Source organism: Teleopsis dalmanni, chromosome X, assembly GCF_002237135.1.
Source record: "Teleopsis dalmanni isolate 2A chromosome X, ASM223713v2, whole genome shotgun sequence".
NCBI lineage: Eukaryota > Metazoa > Arthropoda > Insecta > Diptera > Diopsidae > Teleopsis > Teleopsis dalmanni.
Window position 1 is genome coordinate 26,850,993 of NC_051848.1, and position 17,074 is coordinate 26,868,066.

Below are 17,074 nucleotides of genomic sequence, written 5' to 3' on the forward strand. Positions count from 1 at the left end.
TCCATCATATCTTTCATTTCTTATATAATATTAAGAAAATAAAAAGAACTGTAAATCTTTTTATATAACTTAAACATATAAATGTTTGTTTTTAATCGAGTGTGAATGAACGCGGCTCTCATCTTGAAGGTAACTTTCTCACATAATGAGAGTCCTTCCCAATTGTTATGAACGTGTTCACTTGAGATAATTATATTTCTGCACTTTTATTCGGTGACTTTTCACCACTAGATCACTTTTTTTATTAGCCGCATTTTGGAGTTATTATCTTATTTTGAAGTTCTACCCTCCCAGTATTTTTCGTTATTTCACATTTGCAATTTTTGATAGCTCCAGCTCTTCAGAAGGCTGAAGAAAACCGACAGATGCAATTGCCCACGTAGTCATGGAATGGAACCCGCAAGGAGTAAGGAGACGAGGTCGTCCCAAAACCACCTGGCGAAGAACAGTGGCAGCAGAAACAAGCAAATCCTTTGACCAGTTACGTTTTAATGCCAGAAACAGAGAGGAATGGAAGAAGTTTATAAATATTATTTGTGAATAGACTAAGTTCTAATTTTTAAATTTTTAATTTAATTTTTATAATGAAGAACATGTCTTAATAATATTAATAATAATAATAATAAACACAGTTTTATTTTTCTTGCAAGTGTCTTATAACTATTTGCTTTTATAACAACGATTGTGTTGTGTATTTATTCATGTATAGAATAATACAGAAATTAAGAATTCCTTAATAAATAATTAACGAATGACTTCCTACAATTACTAATCTGTCAGCCATCTTCACAAATATTATTAAAAAAATAACTTTTAAAAAATATTTAAATTTATTGTTAAACAGTGTTAATGACACTCGCAACATCTGACTAAAGTTTTCCATTTGCATAGAATAGATCAGTTTTGATTTGGCACCATTGTAATGTGAGTGGCTTATTCGTTAAGCACTCGTTGTTTTGCATGTTAATTTTGAAGCGACACATGTTATATTGGAGCATTTATATCAAAAGAATACACCTTAAGCCTGATATGTACGATGTTACATGTCTGCCCACCAAGTATGCTGACTAGGTATTGGCTTTGCTATACAAGGTAAATCAAGGTGTAATTTTACCATATACATGTCTGCAGGCTGAAATTTGGTATACTTGAATATACATAGTGCGATTTGGTAGCATGGTATATGGTATACTTGGTTTACATACATTTAATATCGTCTATATCAAGTTTTATAAAGAAAATGTATTAAGCTCTTTCCTGTTACTGCAGTTTGTCTCGTATAAACTTATTGTGAATGATTTTTAAGTAATTTTGAATGCACATTTATTCTGACAGTTAAGTTTGTTTTGCACTTTGACAATTGTGCGCAGCTGTCATTTGTTTTTCATATTTGGTGCTTCGCGAAAGGAAATTGTACCAAATTTATTTGAAATTGTTTAGAAATGTCGAATCTTTACGATCCACTTGAGTTGTTAACGAATAAAGGCGACCGTGAATTGTCTGTCTTAGCCAAATGGTACAATCCGGTAATTGCCGCAGCTTGTGGTTTCGGCGTTGCTTGTTTTGTTAATTTTGGCATGCGAAAGCCTATATTTTCTGGTGTGTAGGAATGTGACGTAACTTGAAATTTTCAGTATAATTTGTTATAGTTTAAGTTAATGGAACTTTAAAGTTCTTGTGCTTTAGAAAAAATAATACTCTCTTATTGTAGGAATACAACAACATATTGGCTTCACTGCTATCGGCGGTGCCTTAGGCTTATACTTTGATGGAAAGCGTGATGCACATTTAGCCAAACGCGATGCTGTTCTGAGACATTATGTGGAAACACATCCAGATCTATTCCCAGTTACTGGTAAGTAAATTTTTTTCGAATTATCGCAGTTAATAATGTATAATAATGACGTATAAATAATGTTTTTGTTGCATAAGAAGCAATACTAACAAATGTGGGTTCGACAGTGGTTTGATAGGGAATAAATATTAGTTCAAATCCAAAGAATGTTAATCAAAAAACCATAGTTAATATGCACCCATAATAACATCACGATATTTGTAGTTTTATTTCAAAGGCGAACTTTCGTATCATAAATAAATGATATGTATTCTCATTAAAATGATAAAAACTAAGTCAAATTAATTGTTGATCCAAAAACAAATCATTGTGAAAATTGTTTAAAAAAATTAATTCGATTTATTAATTCAAATTTATTTATAGTATGCTATTTCTCCATGTCTTAATCCATCGCTTTAAAGAAAAATTAACTGAAAAGAAATAATTAATTGAAGCAAATTACTGAGACCACCTCTTCAAGAATTTTGATATTTAGATATTATATGCTGCTTATATACTAAGCTCTTGTTATTGTTATCAAGTGTTCATATTTTTATAACGTATTTCTGTTCTTCCTTTGTTTCTTAGTATGAACTACAGAAGTAAATCGGTGCTTCCTCCATAATTTTTCTCTATTGCTGCCTATTATTCATCTCCAATGTTTTGATATGATTATTATTGTGTATTTAAGTATTTAAATTAGAAGTAAATCTAATTATTTAATTATATCATAAAGCTACGTTTGGTTACCATCACTATTTATGCAGATTTTTAAGACTGCATAATAAGTAATTTTATACAATAGATACAATAATGAAATTCGGATCTATGTCTCGCTGTAAACGATATTTGGTGGTCGAAATTGATGAGTGACCACTTTTGGAACCAGTTCTAAATGGAACAATAGCAACAGATTTTGACGGGTTGTCACATCATTAACAACATTCTAGAGTCATTTCTTTTATTTATGCTTCGGTTAACTGAATATAAAGTTAATGCCAATGTAAACTAATAAGCTCTATAGATTATAGATATGAAATTTTATACGAAAATAGTCTAAAGCGTGCACTCACATCCACATTTGATCTTAGAGCACCTGCAATGTGAATTTTCAGTTAAACATGCCAATAACGAGAGACAACTCAAAAATTATTGTAATAATACGAAAATTTTAGTAATAATTCTACGAGTGAGCACATGGTCAACAACACCAACTTCAGTGGGTTAAGTCCTAAGAACTTTCGGGCTTACGTGTCTGAGTCACTCATTGAGTTTGATGATCAAATGCTATTCGCCACACCCAAAGGAAACAACCATAATAATAAGAGAGAGGGTTAAACAGTTAGTGAAAACTTCTACATTAGTCTAAAATCAAAACTAGGCACACATGTAGAATAATGATTGCTATTAATACGTTCAAAACTAATTTCGCAATTCTATCTGATAGCCAATTTACAATTGATATTCTTAACTCAGTCAAGAATTTTTTATGTGTGAAACAAAGCAGAAGGATGCTTATCACCATGAGTAAACAGTATAATTTATTTCTGATGTAGGTCCGGGAATTCCGTAATATATAGGAAAATGAAAAAACCAATCAACTGGTAAAAAGAGGAAAAGGTTTCATTCGAGAACTTATTTGAGATCCATCAATCACACCACAGAATGTAGTTAAAAGAGGTGTGTACATAGCGTATGTACACCGCAGACGTATCCATTGAAGGAAAAGGTGATAAATCTCTCCCTTTGCAATATAATCTACAAATAATAAACTACAAAAACGCTGCCAAAAAGTATTGTCTAGTAAATAGCCTGGATTGACACCATTCTGTCAACGTTACTGACCTAAGAATCACCTATTGTAAATTGAAAATGTTTGCAGCTTCTGTGACTAATTGGTTATTATAGTCTTAGTGCAATCTTAACCAAACATAGTCACTGATAACAAGAAGAAGAAGAAGAAGGGATGTCATTATATTGATGACATTCTTCAGTGGTTTCTAGCCTATCAAAGATCAAATTGCTGAAATTAAATGTTCTCTGCTGCTGTCACTACTACAGCCAGACAAAAAATGGATGTTTTCTTATTTAATAATTTGGAAAAGCTAGTGAAGATAAATATTAACGCATCTCTAAAATTTCTAAATTACACAGACTGAACAGAGTTGCGATTAGAAACCAGTTGTAAATGATGATGTAAAAAAAAAAAGGGGCGAAAGCTTTAGTTGGATTCATGGATCGAATCACGAACTTATGTCACTAATGTTTAATGACTTTCCGAATAAGAAAAACTTGTTTACTATACTGTTCTCCTTCTTTTTTTTTATTTTTAGTTTTTGACTCTTAAAAGATCGTACTGACTATTATTCATTTCAACTGATGAATAATAAAGGATGTTCGATCATAAGAGTATTTCTTGTTTGTAAGGATGGATTATTTCGTGAAAATGCAGAGTAAAAGTATTAAAAAAGATACAACAGTAATATTAAATAAAATTTCTATATTATTTTATCTCTTAATTGATTTTGTTTTTTTATATTGTCTAATTAATATTTATTTTAGTTCTATGAATCATTATTATTGAAATAAAAAAATTAATGTGTTTCTTCTTCTCTTTGCAGAACGCAAGAAATTTGGTGAAGTGTTAGAACCATGGGTGCCGATTCGTTAAGAATTAGAAGTTGCAGTATAGTACCGCCAAATATCAAAAAAAATATATATATAAAAGAAATAATCAAATGTTACGTTTGTGATAAACAAATGTTACTGCATAAAAATTTTATTTCAATTCAAGCAATTATGCTTTAATTGTTAACCGAAACGGAAAAGCAGAGAAGCGCTAGAATGTATAAAAGAAATATTAATTAAATAAATTGTAATCGTAAATCGTAAAACACTGCTTATTGTATTAAATTTCAATATTAAATTTTAATTGAGGTCAACCGCAGGAGTATGCAACATTTACAGTATGACAAAGTGATTAAAAATCAAACAAAAAATGTTTAGTTTTGTGCGTAAGAGAAGTAGAGGAAAGAAAACAAGATTATGTAGTTCGGGTGAACTAAAATTAAATGTGAACGATGTTATTTCGAGTAGGGATGGCGCAACTTTTTATAACTACGTGTCATATGTCTTTATTTTGTTATTCTACACAGCCTTTGGCAAATCTACAGTGGCCAAAAAAAAAAACAAACAAAGTTGGTCATTACACCAAAATCGTGCTACTTATCGGCTCACAACACTTATCTAACCTTTTTGGCTACATATGTCATCGGTAACCTATACTAATGAGAACATACGTACTATGTGGTGAAAACCTATAACGTGCCACAGAAATGTTTATAGGTGCAATAGGTTCACCATCGCTTTCTTAAGTCTTTCAAATACATAATTCGGTGTTCTGGTTAACTTGTAATCCACGCATGTTTTCTGTATTAATTATTTTTATATTTATTTAATGTTTTTATGTATAATTACATTTATGTTTTTTTTATGTTAATTTTACGTTACAATGAATTCATGTATTTGTTGATCATTTGAGTTAAAAATTATTAATTTCTAATTTTTTTTATTTATTTTAATAATTGTTTTATTTATGCTTGCTTTTGTATAATTAATTTCTAATTTTAGTATATGTATTATTTATTTTTGAATTATTCATTTAAGTTTTATATTCTGAATTATTTTTATTTTCAAATTATTTTCATTATTTATATATAATATTATATATAAAATATTTTCATATTTTAATATTTAATATTCATATTTCATATTATATTTATTATAATATTACTTTATCTATTTATATTATATTTGTAAGATACCTAACTTTGTATTTATATTACAATTATTTGTTACACATTTTATTAAATTAATAAATTATTCCTTTTTTAATTAAATTAATTTTTATTTTTTTCATTAGTGCGTTTAATTTTTAGTTGGAATTCATTTTATAATTTGTATTATTTGTTTTTATATCTGTATTTTCGATTTTTATATTTGTATTAATGTTTTCTAATTTTTAACTTTAGTTTAAAGTTCTGAATTATTCCAATTATTTAATTATTTTATAACATATTTTTTACTTTTACTTTTAATTATTTTTGAGTTTTTAACTTTAATTTTGTATTTTAAATTATTTTTATTTTCAATTTATTCTTATTGTTAATTTTTTTTTGTAATTTATCTTTAAATATAACATTTCATTGTATTTATATTTGTATTTTATATCTTATATATTTGTATCTTTATGTTATTGTATTTGTAACTTATAATTATATACTGTATTTTATACATTGTATGTCTACATGTTGGATTTTATTTATATATATATATATGTTTTTAATTTTCACCGGGTTTAAGTCTTTTACTTAACACATAGAAACGATAAAAAACTACATTATTGTTTTATATATTTTTATATTAGTGCATTTAATTTTTTGTTATATTTTATTCCAGTATTAGTGTTATTTGTTTTCATATATTAATGTTTTATTTTAAATATTGTTTTATTTTGTGTTGCATTTTTAATTTCATTTTTATGTGATGTAAAATATTTTTATGCTTATATTATTTATTTTATATTACTTGTTTTGATTTTGTACAATATATTTTCTATATTTTTAATATTTATTTAATATATTTTTGTATTTATAATTTGATTTTTATTATATATTTTTGTATATGTGTTTTGTATTATATATTAATTTTATTATTACGTATTTTTATAGTATGTGTAATATATCTTGCTTTTTGTAATATACTATTACATATATTGTTTGTATTTTTTTTTGTGATACTGATTTTATTGTTATTTATTTTGATATTTTTTGTATTCATTGCTTTATATTATAATTAATTTTTATTACTTTTAAATATTTATTTCTTGATTTAATGTAACTATTTTGTATTACATACGTATTATTTTTATACTTGTATTATAATAATATTGATTTTTTAAGTTATTTTTGAGCTTTTATTATATATTTTAATATTATTAAATCTAAATTTCTATTATATATTTTTACTTTATAACTAATTTTATTGACTTTCGATTAATTCTTTTTTTATATCTTATATCTGTTACATAAATATATACATATATATTATACTCAGTAGACAAGAGAATTGATGTATCAGCGGTGATGCATCGATACTTTGGAATCAATCAGCGATGCCACTGCCATACCACGTAAATATATTTTTGTTTATTGCATGTCATAGGAAAACCATTGATGCTTTATTGATACTTAAAAATACTGAAAAGCATAATTGCAGTGATGATGTTTTGATATAAAAGAAGGTGTGAGGTGTCAATATAATTGTGTAGGGGATTCGTTATCGAATTTTCCTACACTTCAGGCTTTTATAAAAATATATTGATATTTCAGTCAATGGCCCAATATTAAACGCTCAGGCTGAGACTTTTGTAACCAAATTTGACATTAATAAGGAAATTTCGATATCTTGGATTCAACGATTCCGAGCAGGGCGCAAAATTACTTTTAGTAAATTGTCCGGTGAACGTAGTGTTGTACCAGATGGAGTAGCTGAAAAATTGTTGCACAGTATGTGGCCTCAGTTCTGCGCAGAGTATTCTGCTCACAATGTTTTTAATGATAATGAAAGTGGTGTATTTTTTGAGTTCAAAAATACTCAAATGGAAAACTATCAAAAGATTGACTGACTGTAATGGTAGCTGCCCATATGTCTAGAACATCAAAAAGTGGCTTTTAGTAATTGGAAAATTGAAAAGTTCAAGATGTTTCAAGAACGTTTACCATCTACCGGCTGAATATGAATTCAATACAAAAGCATGGACAACAATAATAGTTTTTGAGAAATGGTTAAGTGATTGGGATAGAAGTTCTAGAAAAGAACGCAGAAAATATGTCTGGTAGTCAACAATTGTCCTGCTTATTGTCAAGTAAAAGGTTTAAATTCAATCAAACTGATTTTTTAGTCATCGAACGTCATATCAATACTACGGTTTACGGATCAGGCAGGACTTATTAAAAACATTGAAGACAAATTATCGAAATCTACAAATTTTAAATATAAACTGTTTTCAGTATCCAGGTTTTGTTGAAGGTCTATTATATGAATACATTATCTCCATCGTCTGGTATGCCAATACAGGCTTACGTCGAAGCTGTTGCTAATCATGTAGCAGTTGATGATAATCGTTATGTAAAGAATATAACAACGACGATATTTTAACATCTATTACAGCTGTATAAGGTGAATGTGAGGCGGATAGCGGTAAACAAAGTGATAATACATCCTTTGGGTGTCTACCAATAGCTAAGGTCTGCGAAGCGATTGGAATGTTCAAAAATATTTATTATTTAATGAATTTTCAAATAAACAGTTTGCATTAAATAGTCTATCTCATATAAGAAATGAGCTTAACTTAAAATTTATTGATTCAAAATTTAATATTTAACGATATTTGATGTTTTAAGAATAAAAGTCTTGAAAAATGTATTGTATTCTATTTTAAAATAAGAATAAAGGACATTTATGAAAATATTGCTTATAACGACTATCGGTTATAGCGACTTAATTCTTTAAGCTTTTCAATTTAGCATTTTAAAGTTTAGAGAAGCTTAAATTTGGTCAATATAAAGGATACACCCGTATGTGGATTACAACAATTACAAAAACAACACACGTCCGTCTGTCCATCCTATCTTTATGTATGTATATGAAAATAGAGCATTAGTGCATTTTTTCGAAAATAAATCAATTTTTTTTTAATAGTATTTTTTATTCATTTTATAAATACTATTTATATTCTCCTTGTTGTCCTCATTGAGTATTAAACATCTTCTTTGGTTGAAAGTAAAAGATGTGGGGCTTTTATTCGAACTTCTCGGTATGAAGTAATGCCCAAGTAGTTTTAAACTTTTTTGTTCAAAGGACTTTGAATGTAACTTTCAAATCACCAAAATACCAAAATTTGTGTATATTTCACTCTAAATTAACATATTAAACAATTAAGAGCAGATATTAACAACTTACTTTAACAAATAAATTTATAAATATGAAATCAAAATTAAATCCATAATAAATTCAAATAACTTAAGTGACAGTTTGAGCTTTACAATTTTGAATAAAAAGCACGGCACTCTTCAACCGGGGTTGTTTCATAAAAATTTTTGAGTGATTATCTGTAAAAATATATGTATTTTTACATTATCCTATCATTCATATCGTATATACATAAACAATGTGTATTAATAAGTTAATTTTTTAGATATTTTCTGTTATGCAACCATCTGTACTTGTACCTTAGTTCCAACAAAATTTGAACCGATTGGTTTTTATTAGTGATGAAATCTAGGATAGGATTATCCACTTTTTGATTTTAATAGTACACTTAAAAAAACACATTTCTGATTTCAGATTTCTCTCAATATTATTTCGACGTATTGATTGTATATTGCTATTGGGTTTGAAATAGAACATCATAGAAATATCATCCACGGCACATCTTACGGAACTCAATCCTTAATTAATTAAGATAATTTTCAATGATTTGTTGGCAGTAACTCTGCCATTATTTGACAGATATTCGTCAGGATGTTAACTGCCGGGAGTCATGTAAATATGATCCTTTGAATAACTTTACAAAAACAGAAATACAGTGGTAATGACTAGCATAATCTTGGTGACCATTTCACATCACCAACTTCTTCACGCAACAAAGCAAAACAGGATGTTTTGTCTGGCTGATGGCACTGACCTGTTTAAAGCATGTAATTTTGACGTCCATATCTGTATGGAGCAGGTTGCAGAAATTTAAAGTTTGTATCACACTTTCCTCTTTTTTAAAAGAGGTATGGGCTTATTAAACCTCCAGATCAATGTAAGACATAGGATTTTCGGTAGTTATTTGTGAATTTTAATGTTCGTAGATGTGACAATTGATTGTCTACATATGAGCCTACCAATGAGCCTTATCACAGAAAAACTTTTTCGATACGAAAATCGTCACCCAAGCGTTGTTGTTTAGGGAGTCAGTATGTAAATATATGGAATAGGTAGAACATGTAAATTTTTCTTTTAAAATTTGTATAAGAATTGTGGGGAGTATAGCTATATTCAAATTTAAGAAGGATATTGAATGCTCATTTTTATTATATGGTATAGGCTTATTGCAACCAAATATCATTTGAAATATTGAGAAATTAATCAGTTTCGATTGTTAATATAAACTGAATAATGGTAAGTAGTCGAAATTTTTGGTACTTGTTGACAAATGTTTCAGAGTCGTGTCATAAAGTCTCTGTAATAAATTTCGATGTACTTGCGTTAAAAGGGAGAGAAAATCAATGTGTAATGCTTACACCCATAAAATCTATGTATGAAATTCCATTTGTATGTCTTCGATCACGGTTGCCACTTGAAAATTTTTTTCTGTACCAAAATTGGTTTAAAAAGGTACCATTTCTGTAAAAAAAGGTCCAAAAAATTTTTGTTTTCTCGTTCTGTGTTTTTCATAGTGTTATAAATGAACAAAATATAAAATAGTGCAAAGTTGCATTTATAAAAAAAATTAATTGGAAATATCCACAATAAAGTTGGGTAGTCAAAAATGTACCAGTTTTTGAACATGTACCAAACGAAAAAAAAAAAGTACCAATTTTGGTACTAAAGTACCATAAGTGGCAACCGTGTCTCCGATACTGATTTGTATTTAAAAAGAGACAGAAACTTAACATTTTTTTATTTATATATTTTATAAATAATACATATAATATAATATTGGTTACTTTCATTAAAAAAATCGCTTTATATATATTCTTTGGATACTCATTCATAGAGTACTGAGTATAAAATCCATTTTAAATAACAGTGGTTTTTCTCTTTTCGACTTTCCACATGAAATTTCAGCCCATTCAAACCACTACTTTAAAATATTACAGCCAATGACTGAAATCTCATTCCAGTAATTAAGGTCAGTTGAAAGTTTTAACATCTCCATATGAAATAGGTGTAAAATTTGATGGTTACTTTTGTGAAATATATATTATTAACGTAATTAATTTAAATTATTTATGTTTCTACTTTTATTTAAACCGAATATATTAGTGAATGAGAATTATATATGAGACTACACTAATTATATATGAGACGATACACTAATGTTCAAAATTTTGTTGCACTTGTAGGTTTATAATTCTCATTAAGTATCATATTCTGTTTAAAGAAAAGTAGAAATATGATCAGTTAGAAGTTGACTACTTTAATAAAATATATTTCGCAAAATGTAACCATCAAATTTTACTGCAAAATACATATTAAGATGTTATTGTTAGATTCTTCAAATCCAGTATATTTAAAATTTCAAACTGCCCTTAATTACTGAAATAAGATGTTAGTCATTGATTTTTTTTTTAATTTTGTTTAAGAAAAAGTAGAAATATAATAAGTTTGAAATTGAGAAATTGTTCGAAGTGGTTAGCAATGCTGTGGTTAGCATAGTCCACTATTATAATCTAGATCATTCGATCTCCATAACCTTTATGGGCCGCTACTGGCATATTTTTATGTGGGGTGGGGCAGTACATTGTCTGACTTTTTAATTTTTGGCAAAAAATGATAAAACTTTGTTTGAAATGTTACAGATGTACACCGATTGCTCTACATATGCGAATTAAAAAAATTTGGTGGAAAGCTTTTACCATAAATATTAAGGATTAATTTTATATATGAAAGATACATATACAAGACATATACATATATCTGAAAGATAAAAGAGACAAAATAAAAACATGATAGCCTTGTAGATATTTTTGTAAAGTCCATAATTTGAAGATAATTTGTTTACGTATGTATGGGGTAATATATATATACACGGTTGCCACTTATGGTACTTCAGTACCAAAATTGGTACTTTTTTTTTCGTTTGGTACTCATGTTCAAAAAATGGTACATTTTTGACGACCCAACTTTATTGTGGATAGTTCCAATTAATTTTTTTTATAAATGCAACTTTGCACTATTTTATACTTTGTTCATTTATAACGCTATGAAAAACACAGAACGAAAAAATAAAAAGGCTTAAAACAATTTTGGACCTTTTTTTACAGAAATGGTACCTTTTTAAACCAATTTTGGTACAGGAAAAAATTTTCAAGTGGCAACCGTGTATATATACACATAGCTAATAAAGTCTGCGTTTACTTTACTAATTTTAATATGTGATAGAGTAACACGACATAAATATATATTTCAAATTGAAATTATTAAATATATTTATCCTTTGAATTTCTAATTTCAAATAGCAAAAGAAAAAAATTGTATTCGTCTGTTCATAATAGAGATAAAAGGATAAAGCGCAGGTAATTTGGGGTATCCAGGCGGTTTGATTTCAACAGGACAATGCTCCAAAACACACAGCGAAGATCGTTACACTTTGACTTTTATACAGTGATCCAAGAGATCTTAAAATGCTTCAACAATCACCTGATCTTAATCCTCTTGAACATCTTTGGGATTTAATAGAAAAAAGAATTCGTCAGTATGTGCTAACAAGTAAAGGGGCTTTGCGGATTACAATGCAAGTAGATTATTATTGGGCGAAAATTATTGCTGAAGAAACTCAGAAGCAATGCCAAGCAGATTGAGTGAAGTCCTGAAACAGCGTGGCTATCCAAAAAAGTATTAAAATTAACTTTATTTTATTATTTATAATGTTATACTTATTATTTAATCTTATTTATTATTTTTAGGTCAATATTTACTTATTACACGAGTTTTATCTCGTTATTTTAAAATTTAAGAAAATAATAAAAAGTTTTGTTCTTGCTTTTTGAACCTTAGAAAGTAAAGAATAAATGTATGTAAAAATTTTAATTTAAAATATATATGTACATATTATATATATAGACAACCTTTCATAACTTGAAATACCATTTTGCAAAGAAAAGGTTCCCGTTATGGAGACTTAGAGTTAGAGAATTTTTTTGTTTTTTGTTTTATTTTTGAAAAAAACTAGAATTACCTTTTAAAATATTTATTTATTTACAATTAAATACAGCACAGAAGTTATACTGAAATAGAATATTCAGAAGTTAGGGTTTGGGATTTAATTTTCTTATTTTTAGTAAAAAGAGATTTTCATTTATTCAAACTCTTATAGTGATCATTACTTGTAGTATCATTCGTTTGCAAATAAAAACTCAGAATTTTGAATGAGTCTTCTACTTTATTCTTGGATAGCTGATGAACAATTTTATCCACTGAACTCTTATCATCACTTTCTGTTGCGTTTAGAATCGAATCCACTAATTCAGAGCTCTATAATGCTCAATAATATCATCATCTGTAAGAAAGCTTGATGTACAAATTTCATTCTTAAGTTTAATATAATATTATGGTTAAGACTAGTATTGGAAGTTATTATATTTTCTTTACTTTTACATCAATTCACGGTCTTCATCAATGTTATTTCAGAAAATTAAAGGAATGTCGTCTTGTGCGTCCCATGTAGAAACTTGTTCCAGCTTTTTAAAGCAGTGCACTATTGTTTGACTACCGTTTACCAAGGACTGGTAATTGCACAAAGTAGCTACAAAAGAAAAAAAAAATTGAAACATCTGGTTTGGAAAAAGGGACTTCCCGTAACACCAAAATGGATTCATACTTAAAACAAAAATTCGACTCATAGAATGCCCTTTCCCACATTCCTATTGGCACATGACAATATTTTTATTCGAGAGAAATTCGAGTTATAAAACCCTGTTGCACTCTCTTTAGTTAGAGTTATAGAATGTTTGAGTTATAGATGTTCGAGTTATGGAAGTTTGACTGTATTTATGTTGTGTTTCTATATCACATATCAAAATTCGTATGTAAGGTGAACGCAGACTTTATTGGTTACGTGTTGATTTGATGCAGGTATGTAAGGTAAAAAAACAAAATAGTAAAATAAATCAAAAACGAATGAGAAATTTTTTAAATAAATATTTTATTTTTTTTTTTTTAAATTATTTCATAATTTGTTTTTTAATATATTGATAACTTTAACATCATAAGGAGCAATCCTCGTCGTTAGAACTTTTCAAAATAAAATGATTTGCTGCCAAGTAAAGAACTTTTAAGCCCTTCAATGAAGCTTTGCGCATGACCGTAGGAAAACCGTTATTATTCTCACCATGCAGTGCTGATTTACTTGTTGTTGGTACATTCGCATGTAGCCAAACATGATGAAGAATATAAAACACAAAAAAAAAAAATAAAATAAAATGATGTGGCGTGTTGAATAAAATCACAAACCAAAAACATTATTTCAGAAATTCAAAAGTAGTTGAGTTTCGGAAGTTGAACCGTTAACAGCGCAGATACCGGGTGGGACGTTATAGCGTTCAAATGTCGTTTTAAGTGTAAATGTGTTTTTCAAAACGATAACCAAAGGAATTTTGTATGTTGTGTTGCTAAACGAAAGGAAGCAAAAACAAAAAAAACAACAAAAAAAAAAACACTTAAAAATATAGCAGTGTGAAGTGGCAATATGGGGGGAAGTAAGCACAAGCAGTAAACTGACTGTCTATGCTGCTGTGATTGTGGATTGTGGGGTATAAACGCTTGCTGAATTGTGTTAGTTTTATTACTACTTCTGTTGTTGTTATTGCTGTTGTTGTTCTTGTTGTTTGTTTATACGTTATAGCCAACAGCAAGGAATATGGGCTCAAGTCAAAAGGCAGTCAAGACTGGCGGTCGCTGCCAATAGTTTTTGTTGTCGCTTTGTTTACGTTCAAAGTAGGTGACTCAAATATTTTTCATAAATCACCAAAAACAAAAAAATAAATTAAATACAATAAATAAATGAATAAATGAAAAAATGCATTAAATAAACGATAAAAAATCAAATTAATTATGTACTAAATATTCTAATTGTAACTGTACGAGCTGTTTTTTCCGCTTTCTCTGAATTCCAATCGCTGTGGCAAAAACAATTTTCGAATAGTTCTTAATGGAGTTTACCGTTAAATTGGATGTTGAATTCGAAAGCAGATGCAGTGAAGAACTAAAGTAACAATACTTCCAGCAAAAAACAAAAAAAAATAAGCACATAAAAACGTATAGAAACATATGCAAATTAATAAATAAACTTTAAAATAAATTTAAAATAAAATACATGAATAAATCAAAAATGTAAGTGAAAAAGAAATTAAATTGTTCAAAAAAAAAAAATTTTTATAAAGATAAACTGAGCTCATAACTCTTAGCTCATAAAAAACGTGCAGTGAACGGCAAAGGCTGAAAAGAAGAAATAATTTTTATTTAAATTAAAAATTAAAAATGTTTGAAGTGTTTTTATTTTAAACTACAAAAAAAAAGTGAAACAAAATTTATAAAATAAAATACAAAAATATAATTATAATCCAACTTAAAAAAAAAAATATTTTATGATCTTTTAAGCATAATCCGGCAGTTGCATTAATAATTCTCGTTACTGCCTTGCAAACCCGCCCGCGATTACGAGCGCTTCTTCGCAAAGCCTCTAGCCAACGTCTAAATTAACGGTCAACATTATTTTGACAGTATAAGCGTGTTTGCTTTTGTTGTGTCTTGTGTTTATTTTTTTTATACTTTTTGTCATGGACGTTGTTGTTTTAAAGTGTATAACGTATTTGTATCGCACCCGCCGCCCCACTTAATTAATTAAACTTATTGCCTTATATGTATGTACGTGTAAAGGCTAAAGTAAAGTGAAATTACTACACATCAAGTCAATATTGTTCAACAAAAACAAAAACAAAAACAAAAAAAAATCCCTCTGCTAAGCCACAATTATTTACTTATTCTAATATCGTAATATTGTCGTTGCCTTTGCCGTTGTTGTTGTTATTGTTCCTGTTGCAGTTGTCACATTTGTCGGTGTTGTTGGTTTGGCTCCAACTTACTCCAACGTTACTACGCTATCAACATTGGAGATAATAAGCATATAACTTAGGGGAAAATATTAAAATTAATAATTCTCAAAAAAGGACCGCAGCCATTTTATTTTGTGGTTTCTATTGGAGTGTAAAATTACAGCTCAGCTGGGATAATGGCAAAGGTAAGCAAATTAATATGAGGTCTTAAAGGAACTAAAATAAAAATTTCCCTTTCAAAAATTTTGAGCAAATATACAGATTTTTTTTAATATTTCGTTATACTTTATTAGTTTATTATACATGTGAAATATGGGGGGGAAATGTTCCTTTGATTTTTAGAAATTTTTCCTATCTAATCTAATTTTTTATGCACACAAACTCACAAGAAGAAAGGAAGGTTGGAGTTGCTCAACTGAGTTTTTCCACTTTTCCACTTTTTCACTTTTGCATATTTTAATATTTAATTTTTAATTAGAAAAATAAACAATTTTAAACAATTTTTTTTTGCGGTAAAATGTTTTATAATAAGTTTTGAACAAAAACCAAAAAAAGAGCAGTTCATATTTTATATAGAATGTTGTGAAAGGATTCTTCATTAATTATTTATATTATTTTTTTATTTATACAAAGCAATAAGCTATATTAATATATATAAATATACATATTATATATTAAATCATGTTTTAAAAACAATTACATATATTTATATGTAATGTATTTTAATATGTATAGCCTTAATTTATCTATAAAATTTAGTAATTTATATTAATAATATAATTAATATGATTTGTATAGCATATTAAATAATAAAAAAATTATATATTTACAATACAATAACAATAATTTATAATTAAAATACATTATTGCACACATCCGTATATATATAATATAATATGGCTTAAGTCTTATGTTAGTAATATAATTTTAAATAGAATTCACTATTAATGTTGAAATACGAATTGGTACATTTATTGTTCAAAGGTTATTATTGTAAAATTTTCAAATCAAAAGGTTAATTTAAGTAATAATGACAATCCTAAAGATCTACTTAGTCCTATTAGCTCATTGTGTTACTATACAAAAAATTAAATTAAATAATTAAAAACTACTTTAAACCTTCGACAAAATCTAAAATGCTCTTTAAAGGGAGGTCCTGAAATTTGTTTATATTCTCAGAAAAAGATGCTCTTAAAATGGTGAATCAACGCCACATACATAAGTAGTGGACAGTAACATAGCAGATTCAACGTTCTCTCTACAACTTCGACGGGAAACTGGAGATTCAATCTTCTAGTATGGTTCCCTAATCGGTTATGATCTATCAAAAATCTAATATAAAACTGATATTTTT

General features: G+C 27.7%; 2 protein-coding genes across 2 annotated transcripts in view; both read left to right on the plus strand.

Moving 5' to 3' along the window:
* Positions 1-1,357: 1,357 nt before the first annotated feature.
* Positions 1,358-4,728, plus strand: LOC119662435 (NADH dehydrogenase [ubiquinone] 1 subunit C2). Its single transcript, XM_038072054.1, has 3 exons — positions 1,358-1,599; positions 1,712-1,855; positions 4,456-4,728. The coding sequence occupies exons 1-3, from the start codon at positions 1,443-1,445 to the stop codon at positions 4,503-4,505; spliced, it is 351 nt and encodes a 116-aa protein (XP_037927982.1). The 5' UTR covers positions 1,358-1,442; the 3' UTR covers positions 4,506-4,728.
* Positions 4,729-15,181: 10,453 nt separating this feature from the next.
* LOC119687521 overlaps positions 15,182-17,074 on the plus strand; it is a 326,485-nt gene continuing 324,592 nt past the window's right edge. The window contains exon 1 of the mRNA XM_038101864.1: positions 15,182-15,905. Within this exon, the coding sequence (XP_037957792.1) occupies positions 15,897-15,905 (9 nt within the window). The 5' untranslated portion in view covers positions 15,182-15,896. The remainder of the gene's footprint in view (positions 15,906-17,074) is intronic.